We start from the raw sequence: 12,965 nt of genomic DNA, 5'->3' as shown, positions 1-12,965 counted from the left end.
GACTAATTTTAAAAAGTGTGAACTCGCCATTCATTTTTTAATCAACCGTGTTGTGTCGATCTCCATGTATTCTCCCATAGGGCGGGCCGCCTCCTGGAACCCTGAGTACCACGTGACTCGCGCCGAGCCGCTCTGTCGGCCATGTTGTGGGCAAAACACGGGGTTCAAAGAATTGCGCTACTCTGCTCCGTAAGAGCTGTATAGTGCTCTAGCGTCTCCTTGTTTCACCCTGTAGTTCGGTCGCAGCTCTCGATTCCTTACTGGACGGCTGACCGTCTAAAAACAAAACAACAACGAACACACACGACTACGCACCTTGTACAGCTGAAAGCGAAATCGCACATCGTAGGCATATGCTACATTAGGGACTTTTAACAACCCGTTACCGAGGTCCGCGTGCCGCACTATCGAAGCATTGAATCATGCCTTTTAAACGGTCCCGGTGTGATACCGTAACCGCGGGGCGCGCGCTTAAAAGCACACTTCAAAGGCTCCGATAGTGCGGTACGCGGAACGCGGTAACGGTTTGCTAATAGTCGCCATTGTTACACTACCAGGACCGGGCGTGCAGCTCAGGACAGAGCCGTATATGTGGAGAGTTTGGTCAGTGGGAGGCGCGGGCAGAGCCAGGGCGTGCGTTTGACTCGGAAAGAGGGCTTGGCATGCTCTCTTGACCAACCAGAAGCCGAAAAGAATCCCCTAGCGGTGGTAGCGAGAAACAGTTCTGATCAAAGGTTTCTGTTCGTATATGGTTTTAATAAGCGCGTAAGAGTGAAGTGTAGTAACTCTTCGTGGTTGAATATAGGGTGCACGTGTTGTTTTCATCATGATCATGCAGAAAGATGTAAGAAACGAATGCGCCGCTCAACTCTGTTTTGCGCGGACAGAGCGTGACCGCTCGGGCGGCAGATTCCCGGCCCTCGGCGCTTGGCGTACGGATTATGTCGATCGTTTCGCTAGTCGCACTCTTCCACCATCATTTTGGATGAGCGTGATTAAAACATCACGTGTACCATATTTTCAGCCATCGAGAGTTACTTCAACGCAGTTGTCAGGTTTGTTTCTCGCGACCACCGCCAGGGTATTATTTCCGGCTTCTGGTTGGTGACATTCGAATTTCTGAAGACGCCCTGGAACACGCCCAGCCCGCTTTCAGCCAATGGCGCCTCCGCATTTGTCTCCTATGCTTCCCAGCGAATGGCCAAACTCTCTACATATACGGCTCTGGCTCAGAAGCCTCGCTCCAGCACGACTCCGAAGCATCCGAAGCGATCGCACGAGAACCACTTTACAAAAATAGAAGGGCGCCACTTTGGATTATTTATGGCTTGGCATGGAAACGGCTTCTAAGTAGACTACTACGCTCAAACGTGCTATAGAAAGCCGTTTTGAAATGCCTGCCAGGTATTTTATTAATAGCATGATTAGTTGTTATGATTTTATAATCTAAAAAATATAAAATTATAAAATTATAATTATAATTATAATTTTAATTATAAAATTAAAAAAAATGATGACGTCACAACATGGCATCTGGGTCCAAACAAACCGTTGCTAGGGACGTTGCTATGGATTAATGCATGGAGACTCCACACGAGGCTAGATTTTCGCTTATAAGCAAGTAAATCATTTTTTTGTAAGCAACCTAACTTCTTGATATCTAATTATGGAGATGTTCTTGTCATCTCAGCGTCGTATTGCAACGATGAAAGCCATTTCTGAAGTATTCCACTCCGCTTTGCTTTGGTAGCAGACGACACGATAGATTTGCTGGCCTCTGTTGCAGCGGGCGTCTTCATTGAATTGCGTTGGTAAACGAGCAACACAAGCAAGTGCATCGCCATAGCCGCAGAGGCCTCCGCAATGTGTTCTTTTTTTTTTCTGTGAAGAATCCAGCTTAGTTCACAGGGGCGAAAATTCCGTAAAATCAAACCACGTCATGCAGATCAGTTACGACGACGACCTGAAATGCATTACCGGCGTAGTGCAGGCCAGCATGAGAAACAAATCGTACGCCGTCGAGGTAAGTCGTTTGTTATTATTATTATTGAGGTTCAGGTTATTAAAATATTGCATGTCTACCGAAATTTCACAATTTGTTTTATACATTAAATTTAGTGGATGTGCTCTTTCGGTGAAGATTTCCATCGAACCAGCGATGAGAGTACAATCTGTAATAAACCCACCTTATGTTTTTTATCCAGTTCTTTCGCGTTTTGGGGTTTGGCGGAAATCTGAAGAAACTGCAAAAACCTTTCTCCACGCGATGGTTACAACCAGGTACAAAGCACCCTCCCATATCGCGAGTCCGCAAACAAAATTTGGGATCTCCACCGGTCGCCTAAGTGCTTTTCTCACGGGTGCATTGCGATCTTTTAGCAGACGATCATCTCGATCGACGCCCGGACTTTCGATAAACCATTTTTTCATATAATTTAACCATAAACTCATTATATTGTAAAGAATAAAGAAATACGCCAACCAAAAAGTCGAAAAATTGTCCCAACGTTTCGAAACAGTTCGTTTCTTCCTCAGGGGCGACTAAACGGGATAATAGCTTCTTTGTCTTTCTTTGAACTGGCTATCTCTTCTTCTTCATTGTCGATTGCTGGTTGTCTTCGTTTCGCCTGCGCCGTCTTGATTGTATCTCGTAACCCATGAACACATAAACTGGGTAAGGTGCCTAGAGACCTATTGATGTTATTTGCGGTGTTTTGAATATGCCAGGATTCTATCAGCTGTCTTCTGCGTAGGGTCGTCTCAGTACCCAGAATGCTTGCATCTTCAAATCCGATACGGTGGTCATTAACCTCACAGTGCTCCGCCAGAGCACTGCGTTCGCGGTCGAAGTTGCGTACGTCATTTTTGTGTTGACGGAGCCGTTCTTGGAAGTTTTTAGTTTCTCCAATGTAGGAGGCGGGGCACTGGATGCAGGATATTTGGTAAATTACACCCTGGGCCCTTTCCTTGGGTGGACGACTTTTTGGCCGAGGTAGAAAACGCCCGAGTGTGGTCACAGGCTTATGGGCCACGGTGACGTGTTCTTTTGCAAAAATCCTGGATAGTGTTTCACTTATCCCTTTTGTGTAGGGTATGCTGATGCGTGCAATCGGTTTAGGACGTGCAGTCCCAGTAGGTTGCCCGTCTCGGCGACTGCGGTTTAGACGGTGAGTGATCTGGCGAATGAAGTTACCTGTGTATCCATTATTTTTTAGATCACGGGTGATCGCTTGCTCCTCTTTCCTTTTGTCTGTTGCAGATGAACATATATTCTTTGCCCTCATCAGAAGTGTCGAAACTACTGACGCTTTGTGACTTAGCGGGTGGTTTGAATCAAATTGGAGGTATCGTCCCGTGTGCGTAGGCTTCCTATACACTGTAAAATTCAGTGCCTCACCCTGTCTTTTGATTAGCACGTCAAGGAAAGGTAAACAGCCGTGCATTTCGTGCTCCACCGTGAATTGGATGGCTGGTTCAATGGAGTTCAAGTGAGCCAGGAAGTTGTCCACTTCTGACGCTTGCATGATACAGAAGCAGTCGTCGACGTACCGCAGGAATATTTGGGGCTTGGGGTTGAATGATTGTTGCGCCTTGTGCTCAATCGCTTCCATTGCCAGGTTGGCCATTGTGACTGAGATGGAAGCGCCCATTGCCGTTCCGCTGGTCTGTTGGTAGAACTCCCCCTTGAAGGTGAAGTAGGTGTTCGAGAGACAAAACTCAAGTAGGCGACTGTAAGATATGCGCCTGCTAGGCGCGAATGCGAGCGTACCTTCGCGTCAATGGAAGAAGACGACGAGTGACAAGGTTTGTGAGTGCTCGTGCTCGTGCAGTTCGGACCGCTGATCGAACCGCCAGTCCATCATGTACTGTCCCGAACCTGACCTGTATATATGTACATAGCTTCAGTGTAATTAAATGTACATAACAAATTTGGCGACGAGGAAATCGAAAAAAGCGGGCGAGACTCCGGCAACTCATCATGGTTGAAAGGACATCGCTGACATTTGAAGCTTTCCAGGCAGGTAAGCCGGAGACATGGCCATTATACCTTCAACGGCTGGAATTCCACTTTGAAGCCCATGGGATCGCTACACCCAAGATGAAGCGAGCCGTGTTCTGCAGCGTTTGCGGAGCCGAGACCTATGCAATACTGCATTCCCTCTGCGCGCCAACGACACCTTCAGAGACGGACTACGCTGACATCATTAAGAAGTTGGGAAATCACTTTGCACCAAAGCCCTCGGAGATCGTGGAACGCTTTAAGTTTCATAAGCGGGCACAGCACAGCGACGAACCCATGGCTGCGTTCATCGCGGACTTACGCCGTATTGCAGTTACCTGCAACTTCGGAGACGCCCTCGACAGCAGTTTGCGCGACCAGATTGTCTGTGGAGTTAAAGATGAGGCCTTGCAACGACGTCTGCTGAGCGAAGCCGAGCTTACGTTGGCTCAAGCGGAGAAGTTGGCAATAGCAGCGGAATGTGCGAAGAACAATGCCATGGAGATTAGGACTACGCCTAAGGACGTCAGCCAAATCCACAGCGTGGCTAAAGATGGACCTGGACCGTCACCGCCTGCACAACATCATGCGAAGCCTGAAACCAAGCAAGCGACTTCCGTGTGCTATCGATGCAACGGGGCACACTCTCCTCAGGATTGCCACTTCAAGAACGCCACATGCCTGTTCTGTGGCCGCAAAGGACATATTGTCAAAGCCTGTCTTCAAAAGAAGGCTAAGAAAAGTCCTCCAAGAGCAAGACGGGGGACGGCGCAAGCTGATCTTTTAGACGGCGATACCAGCAAGATGTACGAGCTGTACAACCTCTCGTCCAACGAACCTGCTATCCTCGTAGACGTCGACATCGACGGACAGCCAACAGCGATGGAGGTTGACTCAGGATGCATGTTCTCTGTCATAAGCAGGAGAACAATGGCACGACTTCATATTCCAAATCAGAGGCTGAAACCATCTACGGTTGCGCTACGCACATATACGAAGGAGCCTGTTATCGTCCTAGGAAGAGTACTCGTGGAGGTTAAACACAAAGAAAGGTCGGCAACTCTGCCACTTCTGGTGGTCAAGGGAGAGTACGCAAGCCTTCTTGGACGAAACTGGTTCAAGCATCTAGGAATCGGCCTCACAGGTGTCCATCAACTCAGGAACACCCAGGAGGGTAGCGGATTCCTGGAGGAGTTCAAGGAAATCTTCGACGCTGGCCTGGGAAAGAGTCGGGGACCACCCATCCGTGTGGAGGTCGACAGATCTGCTGCACCTAAGTTCTGCAAGTCAAGGCAAGTTCCCTATGCGATGCGTCCGAAAGTGGAGCAAGAACTAGAAAAGTTGGTCCAGCAGGGAATCCTTGAACCTGTAAAACACTCAAATTGGGCTACACCGATAGTTCCAATCCTGAAAAAGAGTGGTGAATTGCGGATTTGCGGTGACTATAAAAGTACCGTAAACAAGGCAGTGAAGTGGGAATGTTACCCATTGCCCACGCCAGAGCAACTCCTGAGCAACTTAGCGGGTTGCCGTCGCTTTACACAGCTTGACCTTGCACAGGCCTACCAGCAGTTGACCGTCGATGATGAGTCGGCAAAGCTTTTCACCATCACGACGCACAAGGGACTTTTCAAGGTTAACCGTCTTCCATTTGGAGTATCCGTCGCCGTAGCGATCTTCCAGCGTTATATGGAGGAGTTACTTGCCGGAATTGAAGGAGTACTAATTTTTTTAGATGACATACTTATCGGCGGAGAATCCAAAGAACAGCACGATAGACGCCTGCGAGCTGTGCTGCAGCGATTCAAGGAAGACGGTTTACGCCTTAACAAGGCAAAATGTACGTTCAACACCATGCAAGTCGTGTTTTTGGGATTCAGGATTGACAAGGACGGGGTGCGACCAACTGAAGACAAGGTCAAGGCCATTCATGAAGCTCCAGAGCCCAAGAACAAACAGGAACTACAGTCATTCCTGGGCTTGCTTAACTTCTACCATCGTTTCCTCAAGGGAGCTGCTCACACCTTGGAGCCGTTGTACAGACTGCTGGATAAGGGGGCGAGCTGGACATGGACCGTTCTCGAAGCTGAGGCTTATCGCAAGGCGAAAGAACTGCTCAAATCAACGGCAGTTCTGGCTCACTACGATACCAGCAAGCCTTTATTATTGACCTGCGATGCTTCGCCTTACGGTCTTGGAGCTGTCTTGAGTCACGTGGCCGACTCTGGGCAAGAGTCACCAATAGCTTACGGGTCCAGAACCCTAAGCAAAGCTGAGCGAAATTACTCGCAAACTGATCGTGAGGCCCTGGCGATCATATATGGTGTCAAAAAGTTTCACCAGTACATCTATGGCCGCCCGGTGACCATAATCACCGATCATAAGCCTCTGCTAGGATTGCTGAGTCCGCACAAGGAAATTCCAGCTATGGTGTCACCAAGAGTTCTCAGGTGGAGTCTAATGCTAGCCGCATACCACTACGATCTGCAGTACCGTCCGGGAAGCAAGATAGGAAACGCTGATGCACTCAGTCGACTGCCTATACCTGCAACAGAGCTGGACGACATTCCAGTCGCAGACGTATGGATGCTAGAGACCGCTCCAGAACAGCCTTGGAACTCCGAAAAAATTGCAGCATCCACGAGAAAAGATTCCGTGCTTGCGCGAGTCCAGCGCTGGATCATGCATGGGTGGCCAGATGACAAGCAACACGAACAGTTCAAACCCTATACCACTAGGAAAGATGAACTATCAACTTATAAGGGATGCATCATTTGGGGAAGCCGGCTTGTTATTCCCAAAGTGGCACAATCCACTGTACTCGACATCTTACACACAGCCCATCCAGGCATTGTAAGGATGAAGGCACTAGCGAGGAGTACAGTCTGGTGGCCTGGCATCGACCATGACATTGAAGAAAAGGCTGCAAATTGCTCCACATGCCAAGAACACAGACCATCAATGCCACGGGCACCAGTGCATCCCTGGGAGACGACGCAACATCCCTGGTCACGTCTACACGTTGACTTTGCAGGACCTTTCAAGGGAAAGATCTTTCTGATCGTGGTCGATTCATTCTCGAAATGGCTCGATGTATGTATTATGAATTCTATGTCTTCCTCAGCCGTCGTACAGAAACTGAGGATGCTGTTTGCCGTACACGGAGTGCCAGACGTCATTGTCAGTGATAATGGCACAGCCTTCGTTTCGGCCGAATTCAAGGAATTTACAAGCCGCAACCAGATTCGACACGTGGCAGTGGCACCTTACCACCCTTCATCGAATGGCCAGGCCGAACGAATGGTGAGAGAAACCAAGGAGGCACTCACTCACATAAATTCAGGCGACGTAAACGTCGATTTGGCGCGATTTTTGTTCCGTCAACATACACTGCCACATTCCTTAACGGGCAGGAGTCCTGCGGAACTATTGATGAACCGACGCCTGAAAACAGCATTAGATCGCCTGCATCCAGATTCTCAGTTCCATTCATCATGGAAACAAGAGGACAAGTTTCTCCAGGAAGGGAAGAAGGCACGACTATTTACAGTAGGTGAAAACGTTTATGCAAGAAATTACTTGTCCGGTGCCAAGTGGACCCCTGGAGTAGTCACAGCCGTGACCGGTCCACTATCCTATAGGATTGAAACCGAAGATGGACGATCTTGGCGTCGCCATGTTGACCAGTTGCGCAGGAAGCCAGCGACAACTTCTGCAGGAAACTCGGAAGATAACTCTTCAGTTGACTTGAGTTTAACTGCTCTACCTGAAGCGGTCTCCGAAGAAGCGGACGTTAGGTCCGATGCCACACCAGCAGTCCAACCAGCTGGTTCTACAACAGTTTCCCCTAGCAACTCTTCGAGACCTCAAAGAGCAACACGCCGCCCTACTTATCTTAACGACTATGTGCCTTAGTCTAGTAGGGAGGAGTGTAAGATATGCGCCTGCTAGGCGCGAATGCGAGCGTACCTTCGCGTCAATGGAAGAAGACGACGAGTGACAAGGTTTGTGAGTGCTCGTGCTCGTGCAGTTCGGACCGCTGATCGAACCGCCAGTCCATCATGTACTGTCCCGAACCTGACCTGTATATATGTACATAGCTTCAGTGTAATTAAATGTACATAACAGCGACATAGCTCATCCCTGCTGAGGCATGTCCGGGTGTCCAGGTCCTCGTCTTTCTCGAGAGCTTCCCTGGTTGGCCATCGCTGCAACCAGGGAAGCTCTCGAGAAAGACGAGGACCTGGACACCCGGACATGCCTCAGCAGGGATGAGCTATGTCGCCTACTTGAGTTTTGTCTCTCGAACACCTACTTCACCTTCAAGGGGGAGTTCTACCAACAGACCAGCGGAACGGCAATGGGCGCTTCCATCTCAGTCACAATGGCCAACCTGGCAATGGAAGCGATTGAGCACAAGGCGCTACAATCATTCAACCCCAAGCCCCAAATATTCCTGCGGTACGTCGACGACTGCTTCTGTATCATACTAGCGTCAGAAGTGGACAACTTCCTGGCTCACTTGAACTCCATTGAACCAGCCATCCAATTCACGGTGGAGCACGAAATGCACGGCTGTTTACCTTTCCTTGACGTGCTAATCAAAAGACAGGGTGAGGCACTGAATTTTACAGTGTATAGGAAGCCTACGCACACGGGACGATACCTCCAATTTGATTCAAACCACCCGCTAAGTCACAAAGCGTCAGTAGTTTCGACACTTCTGATGAGGGCAAAGAATATATGTTCATCTGCAACAGACAAAAGGAAAGAGGAGCAAGCGATCACCCGTGATCTAAAAAATAATGGATACACAGGTAACTTCATTCGCCAGATCACTCACCGTCTAAACCGCAGTCGCCGAGACGGGCAACCTACTGGGACTGCACGTCCTAAACCGATTGCACGCATCAGCATACCCTACACAAAAGGGATAAGTGAAACACTATCCAGGATTTTTGCAAAAGAACACGTCACCGTGGCCCATAAACCTGTGACCACACTCGGGCGTTTTCTACCTCGGCCAAAAAGTCGTCCACCCAAGGAAAGGGCCCAGGGTGTAATTTACCAAATATCCTGCATCCAGTGCCCCGCCTCCTACATTGGAGAAACTAAAAACTTCCAAGAACGGCAACACAAAAATGACGTACGCAACTTCGACCGCGAACGCAGTGCTCTGGCGGAGCACTGTGAGGTTAATGACCACCGTATCGGATTTGAAGATGCAAGCATTCTGGGCACTGAGACGACCCTACGCAGAAGACAGATGATAGAATCCTGGCATATTCAAAACACCGCAAATAACATCAATAGGTCTCTAGGCACCTTACCCAGTTTATATGTTCATGGGTTACGAGATACAATCAAGACGGCGCAGGCGAAACGAAGACAACCAGCAATCGACAATGAAGAAGAAGAGATAGCCAGTTCAAAGAAAGACAAAGAAGCTATTATCCCGTTTAGTCGCCCCTGAGGAAGAAACGAACTGTTTCGAAACGTTGGGACAATTTTTCGACTTTTTGGTTGGCGTATTTCTTTATTCTTTACATTTAAATTCACCCAACCAGGCAGATATCTGCCGAAAATGTTTACCTTCAACTCATTATATTTGGAACAAATGCCATATCAGAATCTCGTCTTTATCCACCCGATTCAGACGCCGGCGCCGGCGGCCTGTGGCAGACGGCATTCTTCTTGCATTCGTCGTCTGCTGCGCAGGCATCTTGAGGACCGGAAGTTGCAGTCGTAAATATTTCAGAAACAAGCGGTTACCGGCACACTTCTGTCGAAACATATATGACATTCAAGCTTTCTATATCTGCGATTTTTAGAAGTTTAAATCCTACTCCTGATTTTTGAACGGTCGTGTTTTCGTAGTGAATCTTAGCCACATGTATTTGTCCATAACAACGACCCTAGCAACGGTTTGTTTGGACCCATGACGTCACACTTACGGAGTCAATTGGCTCTATGGGAAATGTCCGTGGGTAGGTGATGGGCCCAAATTTTGCCGAATCGAAAATTCAGCGCCAAATATTCGGATTCAGGAAAGTTAAAATTTCGCCACTTTTCAAAACATAGATGGATAAATGCTAACGCCTGCACCCTTTTTTTTTTGGGTGGTAGCTTGCGCCACCTAGCATAAAGATTAAAAACTGAAAGTATGACTTCTTTTTTCTGCGGAGTGGGATATCACCGGGATAGTCGACCTTCGAGAAATCGGGCAAAAAAATCTCAAAACTTCAACCCCCCCCCCCCCTTCCGCGTCTTCCCCCAGGTAAAGGGGTCGCCAATCTTCCTCTGGTGAAACCTAGTCGGCGACCCCAGCACTGGCCCCACTGCAAGCCAAGGCGGAGATTTGGGGCCGGAGCCTCCACCAGGTTGTCAGCTCATTTTTATTTTCTGCGCATAGTCATAGTTTAACTTGAGTGGTACTTCTGGCGAACATTCAGAGGTCTAACAACTCGAACCTAGTGAAAGGTTCATCCGTACAGGTCGAACTGGACGGTGTGTCCGGCGCTGGTCCTCAGCGCGCGTCTCGTGAAGGCAGAGGCCTCCCTTGCGGTGAGCAGTGGCAGCCGCTCTCCCCCGGCTCCACCCAGCAGCAGGCAGGACGCCTCGAAGTTCACCACGCACTGCAAAAACAAGTCGTTGCGTCCCACTATCGTGCATGGAACGCGACTCCAAATGGTGAGTTTAGCGCGTCCAAAAAAGTGGTCCCTCGATTTCCGTGGGGTTGGGGGGGGGGGGGGGGGGGGCAAGGCATGTGGTTTGCCCTCCCCCCGCCCCCCCTGAAACAGCCGCCCAGGGCCGGATTAAAGAATTTTGGGGCCCTGGGCTAAGGCGTTCTTCATGAGGCCCCTAATGCTGATGATAATACTGACTATCATAACGATAGTGGTGGTGGCAACAGCCATGACGGCAATGTGTATATTTCACCATTTTACGAAATACACACGATCGTTTTATTATACACCTTGGGACGTTTCTGTATAGGTAGATTCAGTAATTAGGAAATTCAGGTTCCACTGGCTGAAAATGAAGCAGATGCGATTCTGGATTAGGGGCTGTTTTGGAACAAAACGCGAAGCAATTGGAGAAAATGTAAAAAAGTGTCGCACGCATAGAGCATCTCCATAGGGCCTCGTAAACTTCAGTTGAAAGGTTTAAAAGGATGACTCCGCGTTCCTATGACCTTGTTGACCCGGTCTACAACTTTATTCATACAGTACGTGTCTTTGCTGGCTTGCATAAATTCATCATGATGTTCAGTTTGAGAGAGGGCAAGAGATGACCCCCTTGATGTCAGGTGGCATGATTACTTGGGCACAATAGCAATAGACAGTAACCCAAAGGATGCTAGCAAATTTCCCATTAGAAGAATGAAAAAAAAAAAAAAATTCGCCGCCCAAAAAAGTTTGCAGTCGCAGCTCAGAAACAGTCCCAAGAATATTGCGTCTTTATTCTAGTAATTGCTACGACTGATTGGAACTCGTCTAAGTAGCTTCTTTTTTTTTTAATCAAAGGAGCCATGAAGCGATTTTTTCTACTTTTGCTAAATACGCGGGAACACTGATGAGCACCTTTCTTCGCGCGATGGGGAGAGAAGCTGAGGACGTCGCTAACAGACGCCAGCGGCCAGTCTTCCTTCATCTCACGAATACCACCTCTGATAAAGCGATTCAGTCGTCGCAAGCAAGTGGCTAAACCTGGAAACCTGTACGTCACCAAACCTATTATTTAGTTTTATTCTCCAAGTTTTGACAATAAAAACTTGTGAACCTTCCATTTCGTGCCATGTTTCATTGTTGCTGGAGTTCGCACCAGTGGTAACTAAGACCAACTCCAACTGGGACCAGTTGTAACTGGGACCGATTCCAGCTGGGACCAACTCTAACAGGGACCACCCAAGCAGCACAAATATCCTGTGAACGTCCGCAGGACATCCCTGGGACATTAGGACATCCTAAAGACGTTCACAGGACGAAGTGTGCTACTAGGGCAGTTGGAACTGGGAATTGTTCCATAAACCAGTTGGAACTGGGACCAGGGTCCCAGTTGAAATTTCTTGCCTGGGAAACTGCGCAGGTGAAGTCCTGATATGATGCGGTAGCGCTCCCACCTTGGAATCTAACATTTCCAACTGCTTGTGTCACAACAGTCGAACATTTTCGAGGTAGACCTCCCGCCATTTACGCCATTGTGCTCTCCGCGGCGGTTTTCTCTTTCGTCTGGTTTTCCCTGGGTGCCCTCCGATCGCTGAACTGCATGTTTCCACCCTCGAATAACTCCCTAAAGTTAATAACTGAATGAACTTGCCTTAGTTTTTCTTCCTAGCGATGGCAGTCGCAAAAATAATTCGAGAAATATGAGCATCGTTCAGCCCCTCAACTCGGAGCCAGAACAAGTGGCCACGTGACCTGATTCCTATCCTACGCCACCAAAAGCCTGATGCCTATCCTATGCGCTGAGGTTGGAAGACTAGAAAACGTTTGCCGAGCACCAGGCATTGTCAGAGCTCGGCAATTCCCATCACCGCAGGGGTTGGACACGAGCCACTACCTGACTGTCCGCCGAGGCATTAATTGTTACGAGCTAAAATCGAGCGCTCACGCAGTTCTCGTGTACAATCCATGAGCCGCGCTCGACTGTCGTCAGGCGTGTGGTTTCGATGCCACAATTACGTCATCAAGCTTTGCGAAGGCAAGGCTGAAAGAAATAGTCTTCTTTTAACCTCGCAATTTCACCGCAACAAAGAAGCTTCTGATTCCGTGGCGGTCTGTGCGAGTATACTTGGGCCAGAGTGGGAACAGTGCGCCTCTTCAAAGTCGTCAACATTCCAACCCGATATCGTTTCATGACCCCTTTATTTACTGACTTGAACTATAAGACAAAACATACAGCTAAGTAATCTTGGTGCTTTAAGAGTCAGAAATTGAGTCCGCCGAAACCAGTGGCCGGGATG

The 12,965-nt window shown here is 48.7% G+C and overlaps 1 protein-coding gene across 1 annotated transcript; it reads left to right on the top strand.

Moving 5' to 3' along the window:
• The first annotated feature begins 3,730 nt into the window (after positions 1–3,730).
• On the top strand, positions 3,731–8,121 carry LOC121833218 (uncharacterized protein K02A2.6-like). The gene has a single exon (XM_042286347.1). The coding sequence runs from the start codon at positions 3,980–3,982 to the stop codon at positions 7,913–7,915; it is 3,936 nt and encodes a 1,311-aa protein (XP_042142281.1). The 5' UTR covers positions 3,731–3,979; the 3' UTR covers positions 7,916–8,121.
• Positions 8,122–12,965: the final 4,844 nt, after the last annotated feature.

The sequence above is a fragment of the Ixodes scapularis genome, unplaced genomic scaffold (assembly GCF_016920785.2).
Source record: "Ixodes scapularis isolate PalLabHiFi unplaced genomic scaffold, ASM1692078v2 PGA_scaffold7__128_contigs__length_106722199, whole genome shotgun sequence".
Lineage (NCBI taxonomy): Eukaryota > Metazoa > Arthropoda > Arachnida > Ixodida > Ixodidae > Ixodes > Ixodes scapularis.
The sequence above is the reverse complement of the archived record's forward strand: the minus strand, read 5'-3'. Positions and strand labels throughout refer to the sequence as shown.

Coding starts and splice junctions, on each gene's coding strand:
- LOC121833218 (XM_042286347.1), top strand. CDS start 3,980: ATGGTTGAAAGGACATCGCTGACATTTGAAGCTTTCCAGGCAGGTAAG.